This window comes from Anoplopoma fimbria, chromosome 3 (assembly GCF_027596085.1).
Source record: "Anoplopoma fimbria isolate UVic2021 breed Golden Eagle Sablefish chromosome 3, Afim_UVic_2022, whole genome shotgun sequence".
NCBI classification, from domain to species: domain Eukaryota; kingdom Metazoa; phylum Chordata; class Actinopteri; order Perciformes; family Anoplopomatidae; genus Anoplopoma; species Anoplopoma fimbria.
In genome coordinates this window covers 16,282,976-16,301,508 of record NC_072451.1, presented here as the reverse complement: position 1 = coordinate 16,301,508, position 18,533 = coordinate 16,282,976, and the positions used below count along the sequence as shown (strand labels likewise).

General features: G+C 45.2%; 1 protein-coding gene across 7 annotated transcripts in view; it reads right to left on the bottom strand.

Annotated features, from left to right (window-relative positions):
- The window catches only part of LOC129089046 (zinc finger protein 521-like), an 89,719-nt gene that overhangs the window by 14,349 nt on the left and 56,837 nt on the right, over positions 1 to 18,533 (bottom strand). For all 7 annotated transcript variants that reach the window (XM_054596374.1, XM_054596376.1, XM_054596375.1 and 4 more), the window contains one exon: positions 2,967 to 3,098. In XM_054596374.1, coding sequence (XP_054452349.1) covers positions 2,967 to 3,098 — 132 coding nt within the window. The remainder of the gene's footprint in view (positions 1 to 2,966; positions 3,099 to 18,533) is intronic.

Sequence of the window (18,533 nt, the reverse complement as noted above, 5' to 3'; positions counted from 1 at the left end):
TTCATTTATTCATTCGTCTAGTCTACATGTGTTCGTTTCTGCTTAATCCGGAGAGTTCACAATGCAGAGGCCGATCCAAGTGTTTCTGAGGCAACACAAACATGTCGGCTGTGTAAGTTGATTTGGAGCTGAAGAATTCTAGTTTTGAGTTAAAGCTAAAGCCTATGTCGTTGTTTTTGGATGCAAGATGCCATAATTCTAACATCAAGCACCGGCAGCAACTAAACAAGAAGCCAATTAAACTACTGTATTTGTCGAGACTGTTGCAGATTTGCATCCTGTAGTTTTTAGAGTTTGTACTTCACGCTGTGACATAAGTAAAAGAAAAGTGTATACACACACAGACACACACACACGCGACTTTCATCAGGCACACTTTCTTCTGTTTTGTTTGTCTTAAGCACATATTCCCAATCACAATTTCCACACCAGCCCTCACCACCGCTCCTAAGGGTGCAGGCAGACACTTCTAGCTGCAGGCTCCCCCACTTCTGAAACCTGTCAAATCTGTCCTGGGAGAGTCAGCCTCCCTCTCATCATCCAGGGGCTTATGGACCTCTCTCCATTTACCCTCCCTTCCCTACACAGTTCTCTTTTCCTCCTTCTCTTTCCCCGCTTTCATCTCACATCCAAACTTGCCAGTTGCAACCCTCTCAGCTTCCTCCAAGTTTTGTCTCCTTTTCTCCTCTATTTTGTCTCCCCCTCATCTACCGACTACGACTTACTTTTCCCCATTCTTTTTCCTCTGGTCTGTTTTTCGCAGTATGGTTTGTCCTCTCTCTCCGTTCCCTTCGGTGCAGATTGAGGATAATCAGGTGTGTCAAAGAATGACAATCACTCCCTGCCTCCCACAGAGTTTTTGGGTCACGGTGGGTAGATCAAACTAACACATGGGCATCGAGTTGGGATGATTTTTTTTGAACTAATAGTAACCTTGTAAATCTGACGAGCTTAATGACCCAGCTGCTATTACCAGAACCACCTACTTTGATCAAAGTTTTGCTTTTATTGTCTGACTCATTACGTCTGTAATAGGCATCCTTTTAATCTGTAAATAAAGTTTTGGGAATAGTGCATGCACTGACTCATCAACGCCTACAAACAAAACGGGCTTGAACCTCATGGTGAATTATAAAAAGTAGGCTCTGGAAAAGTCCTTAATTAACCATTAGAGTAGTAGTAACAATTAAGATGTACTTGTCCTAGACTTTGGACTTCTACACTGCTGAAATTCAGAGAGAAATATTCTACTTTTGGTCCCCTACACTGAATATTAAGATTAAAGATAAAAAATAGAATACGATGTATTGTTTTACATTGAACAACCAAACAGTGAAATGAGCTAAACTTTGAATAAGCCAAAACATAAAAGCAATGCTTATGTGTTAATGCTTATCAAACAAATCCAGTAAAACACATCCTTCACATCCTGAATCCCATGTGTGGTTTGGTTTACGCAACAAAACCACTAAGGTTAAGGTTAATTAAAGATTGAGGTTTTGAATGAAGTGAAAAAACAATAAACGCGTCCTGTTTTCCGCACTGTTGACTTTTGCAACATTTATCTGAGACGAGAATCATTCCCAATCATGCTACTTTTACTTTATAAAAATATCTGAATACTGCTGCTGCACAACTGTACAGTTTATGTCTAAACACATAATGAAAAATTCGAAACAATTGTCTAACAATATACTGTAAAAGTCTTTTCTCTACTTTCTGCCAGGCTCAACTTGAAAAGATATATTCAAGGACAGCTGTCAGGCGAACTCTCAGTTCCTCCTTTTCCTCCCAATGCTCTGACTTCATTCTGCCTGTCCCTTGCATCCCCAACAGAGGGAGGCCTTTCTGTCCATACATTCTCTCCACAGCCTGCCTTCCCCACCACCACGGGCCTTCGCCCATCTGTCTGTCTGCTCTGCGACCACTGTCCTGAGGGTGCACTCTGTCTCTCCCTCCTCCCCTCTTCCCTCCCAGCATCCCTCTCTCTCATGCGCCGTGATCGATATGGACGCGGAGGGAGAGGGGGGACCTGTCTGTCAAAGCCGGCGGTGGAAAATGAAGGCTCAGATGAAGGAGGCATGCTCTGGATATTAAATGCCCAGACCCCTGTGAGGGGTGGAGGGAGGGTGGGGGAGCTCAGGGTGGGGATATATCAATAGGCTTCTGCTAAAAGAGAGATAAGGCCCAAACAGCAATGAGAGAAGTAGAGCGCAGTAGCGGGAGGGGGAGTGGAGAGAAAGAGAGACGAGGAAAAATGAATAAGGAGCTGAGCAGTGAGGTGGACGAAGAGGTAAAAAAAAAATATATGTGAGCCAATTGCAAAATGTGAGCTAATGATGTTAATTGGGAATGAGCTGAGGACCCAAAAAGTGCGAGGAAGACTAAAGAGCTGAGAAGGGAGAAAGAGTGAAGAGCTGAAGTTAACGACTTTGCAGATTTCATTATAGAGATAGTTAACCCTGTTGACACTGAAGGAGGGCGCTATCCTCTCAGGAGGAGTCCGGTCCTTCCACCTCCACGCACAGAGACAGATGAGATCATTACAGCTATCAGCACCACTGCCACCCACAATTAACACATCTCCTTTTCTTCCCCCCCCGCCCCCCCATCTCCCCTCCGCTCACACTGTCTTCCCCCCTGCTCTCTCTCCCCCCCCCTCCCTCCCATCTCACCTCATGACACTTCTTTGGCCTTGATTTGGAGGCAATTTGACTAAATAAAAAGCCACATGCAGCAAACTGTTCCCCGCTTTAGCCGACCCCGCTTGCATGACCTTTCCCAACTCATTTAGAACCCATTTGCCTTTTCAAACTAGAAAAAAAAGAGACAATGTGGAAATGGAAAGCTTTGCATATTGAGAATGCAAATGTGTGTTAAAATGTACATAAAAAAACTCTTTCTAATCTTTGTAATCAGTTCATTGGGTTGCAAGCCCATGATACACACACATACACAATGCATACCTGTAAAGCAGACCGGACACTTGAAGGTTCCTCCCATGCCTTCAAAGCTGTGCTCAATCAGGTGGCATTGAAGCTTCGCTGGTGAGTCGAATGACTGACTACAGAGCTTGCATTCATGGTTCAATCCTTCCTCTGCAGAGGAGAAACAACAAAAACACATAGAAAATCGTAAGAAGGAAAATAAGCAAAGCGTGAATGGCAGAGGTCTCACTCTGCCTTATTTCTTTTTTGACTTCTTACACATGAAGTTTGAATTCAACAAATTTGTGACAAAGGCCCCTGCCTGTGAATTTCATGAGATATAATAATAAAAGTTTTAATCTGCTCCCATCAGGCATAAATTAGATGACCAGCCGGGGCCTTGCACTTTGAACATGGTGAGCGTCATCTTTTTTGATTCACTTACATGCAAAATCATTTATTTTTAGCGTCTGAAAAAGAAAACTGATTTTGAAGGAGGTCTAAATGAAGGAATTTGTGCTTTGAAAGGTGAATCAAAAATAAATAGAGAAAGAGCAGTTAAATAGTCTCGTTTCAGATGGGCAGAGTGTTATTACTATTACTGCAAGGACAAAATAATATAAAAAAAATAATAATCTGAAACATTTATTGTATGTCAACCAATCATCTTATCATGTCTCCAGTGGACATACGCTGACTGTCAAGGCTGCCAAAACACTCTACACTCTCTCCTCTACAACATGCTCACGCGTCAACATTTTTAATACAGTGATACGACAGTTATTTCGAGAGCACGACAGATTCCCAGTTCATCTGCTTGGCATTAGAATTCCCTACACGTCTATCCAAACATTGCACCGCTTCAGCCGCGGCCGCAATAAATGTCGTTCAGACTGCGAACCTGCACACTCGTTTGCAGCACAACAATCTGCTGACTCAGGCTTCCAGAGAACTGCCCATCTCCTGTGCGTCAATAAAAGGGCCTATACACTCTGCCATGGGGCCGGACCAGTGCTCTATCAAGCTCCTGCCAATGCTGACATTAGGCCAGCTACTGCGAGGGGGGTGGGGTGGATACTCCGGGGACTCATCTAGGGTTTTACCCCAGGTCTCCACAGCCCAGTGCCCACCACATAGGCCCTGGGTACCAGAAGCACGAATACACAATCCACCTAACCAGCTGAGCTCCTGGAGGATCCGCTGCTGAAAAACACTGCTGTGCAATTAACTAGTAACCTGCAATTGGCAAGTCACTTCCTGCTTTTTACATTTTTTATGTCACAACTTTTTGACCACTGAAAAGTATTTTTGTATAGGGATAGGTTTGTATGTAGGGCAATTGTTTTATAAAGTAATTTAGGTTTGTTTAACATCAACTTCCTATTCTCCGTTTTTTTTTTTCAAAATGCTAACCTGACACGGGGGTATATAAAAAAGGGAGTATCTCAGTTTTTCTGCACCTATTGATTTTGAGTTATAGTGACAACTGCAACTCATTGACCCCTGATATTTCCAGGACGAGAGAGGAATTGAAACATCTCCTCCGGCGCCAAAAGAAACAGAGCATACATACTGAACTTTCTCCTGTAACATATTACCACATGTGCTTCACAAGCTTTTTTTCAATAACATAAACATATGGCATTGTATGCTGCATAAGACGATGTCTTCTGCATAAAAACAAACCATACAGTAAGTTGTAAGCATCAGCACAAGCTGACAGACAATTGTCCCCAATGACCGTCTAGTAAAAAGGTACGGGCCGATCAAAGCAGCTCTTAGTAGTTTGAAAGGGACCGAGTTGATGATGTGTTCTGCAATCACGCATTTGACAGATGAGATATTCTGTAGCCCACATGTGCGTCTGTGTGTAGCAGTAGGCATCAGCCAGAGAGGGGGAGGAGGGTGGCACGAGTGCGTCCGCGCAGCCGTGCAATAGGATCACTGCACTCTTTGATCCCCATTCAGTTTGCTTATTTGTGTGAGGGTGTACACTATAAGGTCGAGCTTGCTGCAGGGTTCATGGATCTGTTTTTCTGCCATATGCGCAGCCCTCATTTGACCCCAGTGCACAACGCTGTCCCTTTGGAGACCTGGCCTGCTTCATTATGCAGATAACTCTGCACCTGCCTGACTGACCCTGTGTGCGTGCATGTGTGTGTTTATGTCTGTGAGCAGGTGCATCGAGGGGGAATGAAAAAGAGATATGTATACAGTGTGCTTCAATTTGAAGAATAAGGCTGGTGTTTTTCTATGTTCTTCTTATTGCCAAAAAATAGCATTAACTGATCAGCAATGTGTAAGTCCATCTCTACTTTCCTAACCTGATTGTGGCTCTTGGGCCCAAGCTCACTGATTCCTACTGAAGTAGAGCACCTTGTAACATGTAGTTAGATTTTTTTTAAAGGGTCAGCAAATCCCTAAAACAGCTGGGCATTGTGGTTTCAACCAAATGTTACTAAAAAATGAATAAATTGTGCATTTGTTGGGAACTATTTTTTGTGGATTAAGACACATTTGATGTGAAGGATGGTGTACAAAACGAACTCCTACTTTATGATGAACATGTCACCCAGTGCACAGGTGTGGCTCAATGATGTGTTCTAATGTTTTTTGGAAAACAATGGAGGTCTATGGCAGTGAGCAGTGAACTACAGGATATATTTGGCTACACACACAATAATTGTTACGAGGACAAATTCAGTGTTGGATCTGATGTTTTAATGGGATTTTTTGATCATTCTAAAAAGAGGGTGATATATATATTTATATGTAAAATACAACACGACTAGTGATATGTGTTTGAATTTTAGTAAGTAGGCCTACATGCTTCAAAAACATTATTCATATGTTTATATACAAACCTAAACTGAAAGAGTGCCACATGATACATAGACAGATGGTAAGAGAAAAAAGGTTGGGACAGCAACAGAGGTTTGACTGTGAGATGTTATGAGTAAACTGTGCTCTGTTAGCTCCTGTGAAGCAGCCTGTGTAGGGCTGGGTTCGTATTCGGCAGTGTAACAGGGGTTGAATCAAGCTGGCAGCCTGTTTCTTAGTGGGAGCCAAGGGAGGAAGTCAGCTCGATCACCCCTATAGCTGCCTCATTGGACTGAGGTCACTTCCTGTCGTTCCCCCAGCCCTTCTCCAGGGCTGCCCAATCAGCATGGCCCTGCGTTGTCCCACCCTCACCCCTTTCTCTGCACTGAGCTGACTCTGGATATAGTTACAGGGCCACATGGGACTGTCAGCTCTCTCTCTCTATCCTCATCTCTGTCTCGCTCCCTCCTCCAGCTCTCTGTTTCCGAGTCTCTTGAGCGTTCTTTGCTGCCACCACCCTGTCCCTCTGCACTCCTAGGAAAATCCTTTAGATGAAATCTGCTCCTGTGCCTGCTCCCTCTAAGCATCCCTGACACCAGCAAAGTAAGCCCATCTGCATATCCACAGGGCCTCGCGTTCCTGTGGCTCATGGTTTATGTATTTCACAGCTCCTTAAAACACAAACGCCTAATATCTCTCCCACGTGGAGGACAGGAGAGGGGGAGAGGGAACAAACTGCTCTCAAAAAGAATGGTCTTTATTTCTCCATGCTGTTTACTTTTTTTTTTTTTTTTATCCCGGCTGAAGTTCATGTGCTGTTGAAGGTTGTTTGGGACACTGGGGCTTGTGGGTCTGGCTTGCAGAGTTTAGTGAACGCTTTATGTAACAACGACACAGCTGCAGCATATTGAATTCTGTACGTTAACGGCACCCGCAAAGTCTGGGAATTTGATAGAGATGTCTCGGTTTTACTTGGATTGTGAATGCAGAGCCATCAGCTGACAGTGAGTAAAATAATGAAACTAAAGTAACTAAAGACAGTCTAACTTTCTGATAATAGTGCGTGGTTAAGTATAACACAGGGCATTGTTTAATTAAAAACTGTCCCTCAGCTGATTGCGCTCCAACATCACCACTCCCCCCTCCCCGCCACCACTGCCCCTTACTCTATTTAAACAATTCTGCTGAGGAGCAGTTTGAATTGGAGGGGAATTCAGGATCACTTTTAGCATTTGGCTCTGGAAGAGAAAAATCTGATACTTAGATTTACACTCCTCTCTGGGGCATGGCGAATGGTTCACTGAAGCTCACTCTTAGAGGGACCCATGCTGCTTTGTGTCGCGAAAGCAGCACACTCTAACAAATGATATTAAGAACATCAATCAAGGCACTTCTTTGCTGAAAGTAATGAGTAAACAAGTGGGAGAACAAATCGAGAATATTTAGTGGGCTGGAATGGGTTGTTTTGGAAAAGCCGGAGACAGAACTGCCATCATAATCAAAGTTGGCCCAGTCAAACTCATAGGTCAAGGCAATGCAAAGTTTCTAAACTGCCAAGCGTTGCCATAAAGGCAGAAAATACCTGCTTGGAGCGATCTTGTTTATGAGGAATTTCACCTTTTGGAAGAGTTTGCTTTCCGTTCCGTACCATCTGTTTCACAATAATCAGCCTGATGTTGGAGTTGCATGTTAATAAAGCAAGAAGATTTGGTTTTCAGCGGACTCGCTGCTGTATATACAACCCACTACGGGATTGTGGATGGTAGCAGAGTAGACAGCTTCAGGCCTGTAAACAGTAGGTGGGTTTACTTCTCTCTTCTCTCCGCGGGAACTATCCATTAACAGATAATGGGGGGAAAATCAGAGTGATTAAGGCCCAGGGAATTATGGGTGAATACAAATTGACTCCACCTCCGTGTGGTGTGCTCTCTTGAGGTAGAAGCACTGCTCATAAGGAACAAACTCATTTCAGAAGTACTACAAGGCCCATTAAGGCCTGGAGAATGTTGCAGATGGGGGTGGGAAGGTGGTAGGTGGGAGCGCAAAGGGATGGACTCCCCCGGACCAAAGCTGATTGGAGAACTGGCGCCTGGGGGGAACGTTGCTAATATCTATTTCCTGCCTCCGCTGTTTGAGAAGGACAGAGTGAATCAAGTGCAAAATGTCAAAATTAAAGTACAAGATTTAATCATAGCACCTTGAAAATTCACCCCATTCTATCAATGAGTTAATGTATTACACGAGCAGTGATAGAAATGTGGTCGAGCTAGCTAATAAAATCAAAGAGATTGGAAAACTACTGCAGCATGAAAGGAGAAGCTTTACTTCAGTTTGCCTGTAGGGAAGTGGGAATGTAAAAGACACATCCTGTGTCTGCAGGAGAAGGCAAAAGACTAGCTAAGTGAGGCTACAAAGCCCTCGTGTCAGGGTCCCAAGTTCGGTACATGCCTGATGCAGTTTTCAAACCTCCAGAGGGAGAATGAGGGGTGAGGTGTTGGCTGTGACATGTCAGTGGTGGTGACGCCCTCGCGCAGCAAGAGCAAAGGATTCTGGGGGAACATGTCTCTGGGAGAATGTCAGCTCTGATGCATGGCAGCTCGTTGGAGGTGCTAATCAGAGCAGGGCTAGGCTCCTGCTAGGATCAGCCACTCTGTGCCTACATTAACCGCCTCACAGCTCCCCTGGCTGCCGGGGCCAGAGGTAGAAACACAAAACTGACAGGTTTTGTGTCGAGATAAACATGCGTACCGCTTGAGTGGATGTTACAAAAGGTTTAGCAGACTAGAACACCTTTTGGAGTTCAGAAAAACAAGGGGGACAAAAACATAAGGTGACTTCTCCTCCCTAACATAAACGCACTGAGCAGACATTTCCACTCGAGTTATTTGCCAAGAGTGTGTTGCCATGTGTGTTGAGCGATACTCTAGATTTTTTTTTTTACTCTGTAGCAGAAAATAAAGAAATTCAAGCTATAAGTCATTGTTGTAGCATTAATATTAGAGGCAAAAGAGAAATAAGGCACAGCTTTAAGCCTCATTAAAATTATTAAGATGTGAAATTATTTTGAACCAGTAGACCAGAGGCCGAATGCTTTAAATGTTCAGACGTTTATGATGCTTCAACATAGTTTTGTTTTCTGTCAGTAACTCTGTATAGTATATGGACAAGTCCCCTAAGTTTCAATACAAGTAAATGCAAATCTTTACAGATGGATAGAAACGCAGAGAAAATAAAAAAATTCTCAGTGTGTATATGCATGGCAACAAAAAAGTGATGAGGTTAGCCAGCAAGGTGAGCAGCAGCAAGTTTAGTGAAATAGTTTGTTAAAAGACGTACGGACCACTATTTATGCACTCTAAAAGATACACAGCTAGCATGCTACAAATGTTAGCTAACAAACTTTCCCCTTAAATAGATTCATCAGTTCACCAAGTCTTCAGTTAGTAAGTAAGAACTTTTATTTCCTGTGACACGCTGTGCATTTAGACAATCCGTCCGAAATCTGCCACAAAATTGTCAACGTAAATGTCAACTCGTTCGGCAAAAACATTACATAGGTTCCCACAGGAACCAATGGACTACCTGTTGACTCGCATAAATACAAAGAGCTATGTGCAAAAGAGGATTGTAAAACATACTGTGCTTTGTGTTTCTCTGTGCATGGCTTGCATTAGGTCTTTACAAGCTTTATGACTCAGCTGTGTCAAGGAGGCATGGCAAACAGGGGCATAATGCCTAAGTGGAAATAAGCCTTTCTTTTCATTCATATCACTGTTACATCTCAGTCAGTGTAACTCAAATCCTGTAGTACAGTAAGACAAACACACAAGTTAGCCAAACACAGGATATTACAAGTTCTGTAGGCGTACTGTATGAGATTTTGGAAGGGCTTATAAAATGGCTAAAAGACTGCAGGCCTGTATTTCAGTTTTTTTTTTTACATACATCCATTTTTAGATTTGAATCTGCACTGAATGTAATGTATCACCGTACACCATGCCAGAGGGAAACCAGCTGGTAGAACCAGATGAAGCTAGTCTTTGTGTTTCAGCAGAACCACTGTGTGCTTTAAAGTATGCTCTTCCATTTTGTGTTTTCGCCTGGACCACATTACCAGCTATTCTTACAGCTGAAACCCACAATGGCTAAAACTCGGTCAAATGAACAGTGTGTAGGTCACAGAGGCAGAAGAAAAGAAAAAAAAAAAGAGAAGGGAGAAATCCACAACAACAAAGGCCAGAGCCGAATACTTGTTAACGAATGATGTGTAGGCGCTGCAGCTGCAGGCAGGTATGGAGGTCCGTCGGGGACAAACAGTGCAGGCTGCTGAGATGGATTGCATGGGAGCGCCGGACCCCCTGCAGCCACACAAACACCATTCTGGACTGAAATGCTCTAATTTACTCTATACATGCCTATTCTAAATTGCTGCTTTTTTTTCTTTTAAGAGGAAATAAAGGTCAAGTGGCTATGCCCTAGCGTTCCAAGACTCTTGTACTCATTGACAGTTGCTGTGCAAAGTAAGAAAAAAAATTACAAACAAGTAAAGGAAGACTAAAATGGGCAAAAAAAACTTTCCGGCAAGCAAAGAGGAGAGAAGAAATGAGGTGTGATTCCAACCAGAATCTCTTTCAGGTCTCAAAAGAGTGAATGGCCTGAATGTAAAAAGTTAATTACGGGCACATGCCTGGCTTTTTTTTCCGCCAGCCTCACTGTGGCATTGTCGGGCTGAGGTATGTGACTCTACGGGGTCTGCGGTCCACACAAAGGAACGGGGAAAGAGAGCGTTGCGGAGAGGCCCCTTGGCTGGGCTCACGGCATGGAACACTGTACAATTAGCCAGCCCCTGCGTTCTGCCGGCTTATAATTATCAGTGCTTGCCTTAATTGACTCCCTTAGCCTGCTGCAGAGGGACCCCCCCCTCTCATACCCCCTTCCCCCCCTGCTCGACGCAGGCCGCCGAGTGCCACGCCGGGCTCTCCAAAGTCATTTAGAAAAGCGCTCATATTTTCGACACAAAAAAGGGGGAACATTTGGTGAGAGAGAATTCATCATCAGGTGTCTAGAGGTTTTCCTTAATAGAAAAGCTGAGTCCCACTGAGTGCGCTCCGTGTAGCGGCCAGCCACGCATGCTCAGGACCAGCAAGCCGCCATTCGCAGCGGGCCACGAGACATTAGCATAATTTTATATAACACAGGCACCCGTGCTGGAAATTTAATACATCTCAGCAAATACGAGACAGGCGTTTTGCATAATTTTTTTTCTCAGTCTCCACCTAGCTTCCTCTCTCCCCTCTATCTTTCTGTCCTCGCTCCATGTCTCTCTCCTGTCTCGTCTTCGTCTTGCCTCACTCCCTCTCTTTCTCTCTCGCTCACTGCCACTCTCCTTTGCCCCCCCCCCCCCCCCTCCCCTCACACAACCACCCCTCTCTCCTCGCCCCATGGTGCTGCTCTCACTAGGAGAGGGGAAGTTCATTACCTCAGCTAAATCAGAATTAGTCCCTTCATTTTGACGGGGCGAACTTCATTAGAAAGGCCCTTCCTTAATCCAGCAGGGAGAACTGATGAATCTACATGGGGGCAATAATTTGCTTCACACAGCACATTCAGCCACTTCCTCCACAATGTTTCCCCCTTCCTTTTCTCCGGCTATTTCGCTTTATGTAGTTATGGTTACATTTTTATTAGATCTACAAAAAAATAAAAAAAAACCTGAGAAAGGAAAACACCTGCATATAATTAACTAATGGCAGCGGAGAGGGTGTGAAGAATGAGTTATGCTATTTGGAATGTCCCGTCTCCCCAACAGGCTTCGGGGCCTCTGGAGCAGCCATGGCTGACTTGGCCGGCGCTCAAACACAGGCTGAGTGAGCACGGCAGACAGCAGACCGGGTCTGAGGTAACTATTCACAATGATTTTTACAAGGCCATGATCGCGTTCTAGTGTTTGTAATCTTTCCTGTGCATGTGGTTACAGCACGTAGAAGGATAAAAATAAGAGGGGGATAAATACTTGCTGCTGTTATGAAAGTTAGAATCTTCCATCCTTTGTTTTCTGCAGTTTTGCAATGAACTCTAAAGAGACGGAGTTGTCCAGATCCTTAGGACAAACTAGAGACAGGGAGATGTGAATCAGGACAGACAGCCCCTGACTGCCATACCACAGCGCCTGGTGTCAAGCAGATGTGCAACTTGGCAGCTACGCTCCCTTAGAAAACAGAGAGCCCACGGATTCCAGGGTGGCGTCGAGTGGAGCTGCCCTCCTCCCCCTCCCAGCACTCCTCCGTCCCCCAGCCGTCCCAACCACCCCACACTGTGCCCCGGCAGTCTCCCTCCCTCATCACCTCCACACAGGGGTCCCCTGACTGGTAATCTCGTCCCTCGAATGTGAAATCTCCGACAGCGATGCCCCGCGCTTTTACCCCCTACCTCCGTGGCTGATGGGTAAATTGGAATGGCGCTCCCTGCTGGCGCCGAGAGCTCTGAACAGACAGCAGCACACACATGCTGAGGCGCCCCTCGCACGCTCTGTCTAATATAGTGGACATGCACACTCTTTCTCCAAGCTGCAATATCCATGCACAGACACACGTCCACACACAGACGTACACATGAGAGCAAAAACACACGTACACGCAGTCGCACATTCACAAAAGCTTCAGGTAGTTCGCATACACAGCCTCATAAACATACACACACTCACATACAGATGCAAAGTAAGTGTTCCATGCATGGTCTGTTCGCCCTCATCTGCATAAAGATTGTATATATGAAAAATAAACCGATACTAGGAACTGAGTCAATATATGTTCAAATTCAAATGTGCATCATCTGGTATGGCTCAGCTTGGGTCCTTTTGCAGGAACCGCACCTGATTTCTGTTGCCATAGTTTCTATTATGTGTAAACCGCAGAGTAAAAAAAAAGAAAAAAAAAGAAAAAAAAAGGAGCACATAGCTTGGTCTACAGATTGTATAAGCACTGCCAACATGGTGTTTTAATAAGCTTAATGTAAAACTAATAAACACAACCAGTGTAGAGGCTATACTGCTGTTTTTTTCCATATTTTTTTTAAATTTAGCCAGGCATCAGGGTAGGATTTCCCGGAGGGATGGTTCAGCTGTCCGAGGCTTTCACTCCATCTATCTGTCTATTTTTCCTCCACCGTCGATGCTCTGAAGCATGCGTGAATGGTTGAGTCCACCCACAAATCGCAGGGACGTCCTGAAATAGTCAATGGGACCTGAAGGGGCTAAAGATCACTGCAGAAGAAGCCACTGAGGCCTTCCTGTCAAAGGCAGTGCTTTCAGGGGGCCAGGGGTGAGGGGGAGCCAGAGGGAGAGAGCCAGAGACATGACACACATTTCATTACACTTAAACCAACTGTGGGTTCAACTTAGAGCCCTGGATTTCCAATGGCGTCTCGAAGGATGTAGTAAGTGGAGGTGTAAGAGAATGGTTTTTACAAAGAACACAATGGGTAGGTGGACAAAGGCAGGCAGCTGGACTAATTGCTTGGGGGCTTGTAGGAATATTTTGCTAAGTACTTCTGTTTAAAGCTCAATTTGGTGGCGCACGCCACTCTGGTGAACATTAAATGTAAATCTCACTCCAGCTGCAATTAAAAAAGGACATTGTGATTAAGAGGTACATTTTTTTATATTTGCATATATTTGTATATTTATATTTTAATATCTAAATAGGCGCACATTCTCTCTCAGCGACGTACTGTAACGACAAACTTCCAGTCGTCATCGCTACATTATGGAAAATATAATTTGCAGTCTAGCCTACTTTGCTTTACAAAGAAACGTCTATTTAAAATTCCTTGGAGTATTATCAAAAGGGCTATAGAATTACAAAACGCTATTATTATTGCTCGCTTGGGGGGAGCCCTCGCTCATTAAGCTTCTAAGATGTCGTGGGTTTTGATTATTCTATCAGCTTCATTCTCTTATTATAGTGACAAACTCCTGCTATTTTGTTGCCAATCTCCTTCCAGCTGTCATATCTTTTGAAGGATCACAAAAAAAACCTTCAAACACACTTGTGATACGTCTTCAAATTCACCAGACGTCGCTTGATTCCCCCATTGAATTTGCAGGATTAACTTGAGGAAGAAATGTCTCATATTTCTTAACTGGTTGCTACGTCTGACATCAGAGTGTATGAGATTCTAGCATACTGGTATTGTCCAGGGGAGGGAACCCTCACTCTAACCGTCAGCGCTCCTCCAAGTGGGACAGAGATGATTAAAACACACCATGGCTGTGACTGACAGACTCCCCACCGCTTCTAGAAGATGACATGTCTCCGAGTCACGCAGAAAAGCAACTCCTCTAATTTTAACTCTGACTACAACACCGACCCCCTCTGTCAAAACCCACAAAAAAAACAAAACAGTAATGCTGAGATTCTTAACCACAATAAAAGTGATAACAACTAAACAGAGAAATAAGTTTAAGAACAACAATAGGGAGGGTGGAGACGAAAGGGGTGAGAAGGCGCCATTTCCCTCAGGTGCACACAAACAGCAGGAACCTGTGAGCTTGTGACAACACCTTCAAACATTTCTGTTACTTTCACAGAAATATCTGATGCTGGTGCTCCGATGTGATGCTTCCGCAGCAGTCTTGTCCCAACGCACATTCGACTTGGCAAGTTCTTGGTTACCGAGAAGAAAAAAACACTCTCCTAACGGACTGCGTTTGACATTTGTCATGACAGGAATACAGTGAGAGGGGGGAAAAAAGAAAAAGAGGAGCGAGAGCAGGGAGGGGAAGACAAAAATGGAGGAGTGGCAGAGGGTGATCGATGTGTGAAATTGTATGTGTGAAAAAAAATAATTCGGCGTTCTCTGGGTTCGTTGCAATTTTCATTTTTCCGCGATAAGGAGGACAGAGGGGGGTTTCCTGTTATTGTCACGTTGTGTAGAGAGCTCAGGGTCGCGTACTAAATGATTCACAGAAAACGGAATCTTTTACATTGGCGTCAGCAATTCAGCCAGGCGCCCTTGTGGGGGAATTCTTTTTGTGTGTTTTTATTGAAGTCTGCACTGAGTGCGCCCAAAAGCTCTGACAGGGGGCCCCCGAGGGCGCTTGTCTTCACCTCCAAATCATAAGATGGAGAGACGAAGCTCCCTCTGTGCTCTCAATTATACCCCTCAACACCCCCCTCTCGCGCACAGACTCGCGAAACCTGCCCTCCCCACCCCAAAAAAATAAAACAGAGGCAGAGAAGAAAAGCCTTCAGTAATACAGTCCCGGCGGAGGGGCTCCGCGATCACTCTGCGCTGCTGGAACAGCTGACAGGCTCGGCTCGGCGGGCCCGTTCCCTGCGGTCTGTCAGAGTTGGTGCTACGGCATGACGGTTAGTTCTTCTCCGGGGATGTGCCTCCTTTGCCTGCCCCTGTGCCCCTCACATGACAGGCCCCCTGCTTTGACCCATGGAAGCGCCGTGGCTTTGCCCCAATTACTGCTGCGGGTAGGTGTAACTCTGGGTCACGTGCCCCCCTCATGTCTCTTCACCTTTCCCATTCTCCCCGATGAATGGGAGACCCATCTGAGGCTCCTGGCACATTCAGAGGAGATTGAGGGGGGGGACAAAAGGGGCAGAAGGAGGTGTGGGTGTTGCAAGAGGGTTGGTGTAATTTGATCAGAGGGCACAGCTGCCTAAACAGGGGTATCGAGGAATTTCTGTCTGCTTGATGGAATTGACTTTGCATGAATGGCCTCTATTTTCCTCCAAAATGGGCCATTTTCCACATGTCTCAATGAATATGACAACAGCTCCAGCAATATGAGCGTAATGCTGGAACTGCAACACCAGCTAGGGGTAGCTTGAGTCTTTTCTCGAGCTGTGAAACTCTCCCTCGCTGGCTGCCTTTGCTAAAGACCTCATCCAAGTCCTGCTGCCTGCCCTGTCAAAAGCAGCCCCATCGTCTCTAAAATGCCCAAACAAAATAAACCAACAACCGCTGTCAGGGTCAGAGGGCAGCTGCTCCGGGTGCCTGGACTCTGGCGGGGCCCTCTGATTGGTGGAAAGGGCAGTGAGTAAAAGGGATTCTTTTCAAAGTGAAATCTCCAGCTGATGGCTTAGAGCTCCACATCCCACAGTTTGTTTCTCTTGCTGCTGTCAGGAGTTTTGCCCGAGCCATTTGGAAGGATTAGAAAAAAGTGGGGGGAAGAAGAAAACTCAACTGGGCAGATCGTGTGTACTGTAGAATCTGAGCGATGGCTCCAGGACCCCTTGGAGAGTGATAAACCTTTTGACCTTGACAGCCCACTGTGGTGACCCCTGACCTCTGGCTTTGTGCCACAGACTCAGTGAGACAGGTGCAGGCAGGAGAGTGACCACACCCCCAGTGTCCAGGCAAAAAATCCCTCATCTAACCTACCTGTCCTGATGGTCCGGACTCTCAAACTATGGTAGAAAAAAATAATATAAAACCAACCAGATAACAACAGCTGATTTTGCCAAGTAAATTAATATTTCCATGGGAGGCCTGCAATTATTAGATTGTAACAAAAGTGCTATAAAGCAGAACATAGTCATGCTACATTTATAAAGCAATACTGCAAAATCTCAATCAATAGATTAATATATGACACAGCTAGAATGAATCGGCTAAAAGGGAAATAAGCGAGACAGGGAGAAACTCTAAATAGAAACCGAGGAAGGTTTAGAAATGGATTAAAATTATTTTTTTTCCTACGTAAGAAACTAAAGTGTGAATATTATCAAAGTGGAGGATTGTGGTGAGTGGGGGCACGGTGACACATCACGCGGCCTCGTTTTCTACTCCGCAGCGGGCACTAGCTCCAAGGTCGCACCGGTCTGCGCCAGCCTTTCTGCAGATCCATTTCCTCTCCCTAGGCACTTCCCTCATGTTGTTGGCCCAGTGATTCAGTGCCTTGCATTAAGAGCAATTCACCTGCCTCCGGCGTCCCAGTGGCACAGGTCCCCTGGGGAAACCAGGTGGAGCATAAAAAAAGTTCCACATATGGTAAAGTCAAGCTGCTCGGAGGCTGCCGAGTGTCTGCTGTGGGGATAGAGGCTCCTAAAAGGCCCAGCTGGTACTTGGAAAAGGGCTTCTGCATTACTACACCTCAGTGTCTGTATGGGCTCCCCTTTGGAAAGTGCTGGCCGGCGCACATGACCAGCCATTTTAGATTTCTCCCCCTCTACCCTGCCTCATCCCTCGCTCCCTCCCGCCTTCCAACTGGTTCTGTATCCAATTGAACATTTGGTCCTCCACTGCTGGTTAATCAAATTCCTCCATCTGGCCCCCCTATCCCTGTGGAACAGAAAAGGTGCAGCCTGAGCCCGGGTCCAAGTGCATATTGGGAGGGAGGAGGGGGGGAGAGGGGGTGGAGACAGGGACTGCCTACCTAACTTACACAGCCCAGTCAACTAGATCAGGTAGAGAGCACGAGGCCAGGCCTGATCGTTTTGGGCAAACAGGAACAGCTTGGGACTAAGTATCAGAGCCCTGCTGTTCATATGGAGCTCAGGGACAGCAGTGGGTTCACATGACAGTAGGAGGGTTTTATGAGCTAATACCTCCACATACACTGTAGAATACAGAGTAGTGTGGAGCCTAAGTACTACTGGCTACAACAGAAGGGAAGCACTGCCCTGGCACTCTGATGTTATTGAGTCTCCGTGGCAGTAGAGGGCACTCCTCTAGGAAAGCACTGCCCAGGAAGAAAGAATAAAAGGGAGAAAAAGGGGAATAAAGACATTTGTGTTAAAACTTAATTTGATTGTTGTCTTCCTACACTGCTTCCTTGAGTTCAAAGTAGCAGTGTGTCAGCAACTAAGCAGTGCATAAGACAGTACTCTGATCAAAATGAGCTATCTTGAGATATCACACAAAGCCAGCAGTGATCTTTTAAATCCCCCAGAGAGACTGCGTAGCCTTCACAAAATATCTCCTTAACTACATATTTATTAGAAGAGACCTTTCAAGAAAGCAGTCCTGCCGCACAAAGTTAAACAGGTTTTAAAAGAGCAGTCGCTTTCCACAAAAAGGCTTCGCTTACAACTGTGACACATCCAGCTGATCACGTCTGCTCCCTGCTCTGATTCAGCAGGAGAACCTGAGGCGAGGTGAAGGCGGGGACATGAAACGAGTCACACATACGGAAACACATGGCATCTCGAGTGCTAGCTCTATCCGCCCGTAACGTCTATTGTATGATTTCTATTCATGTCCAACCATCCCTTCCCCTGCCAGGTGGCAAAACATGTGTCAATAATTAAACTGCTTTTACATAACAGGATACAGGAACACAATGCAATTTGCTCCCCATATTTCATTGGGCCTTTATGAAAGCACATGAGAGAGTGTAATTAATCAAACCACTGGAATATGTGAACGGCAATTTCCACTTAATGGCACTTACAGGGATTGGGTCCCTTAAGCACCACGTTCTGTCTACCAAACGAGCGGGATTCATTTTCATCTTCATAGTTCAGACAATAAAACCTGGCGTGGATGTTAAACAACACCCATTCCACATTAGGAAATCCAAAAAAAAAAAGTCAGATTGGGTCCATGTGGCATGGTCTGCTGCTTTTGGTCGCACAATAACTGCGATATGCTTAGCTCAAGTTGAGGATGAATCGATCGAGTCATACGTGTACGATCGTTATGCTTGGACTTCAGAAATTAATATTCTTTTTTAATGATCTTGCTTTGACCTCAAACCTGAGTGTATGTTCTGTATAACCACAGGAGGCTAAACCACCTCCCAGCCAGGGACAGGAAGAGGATCATTCACTG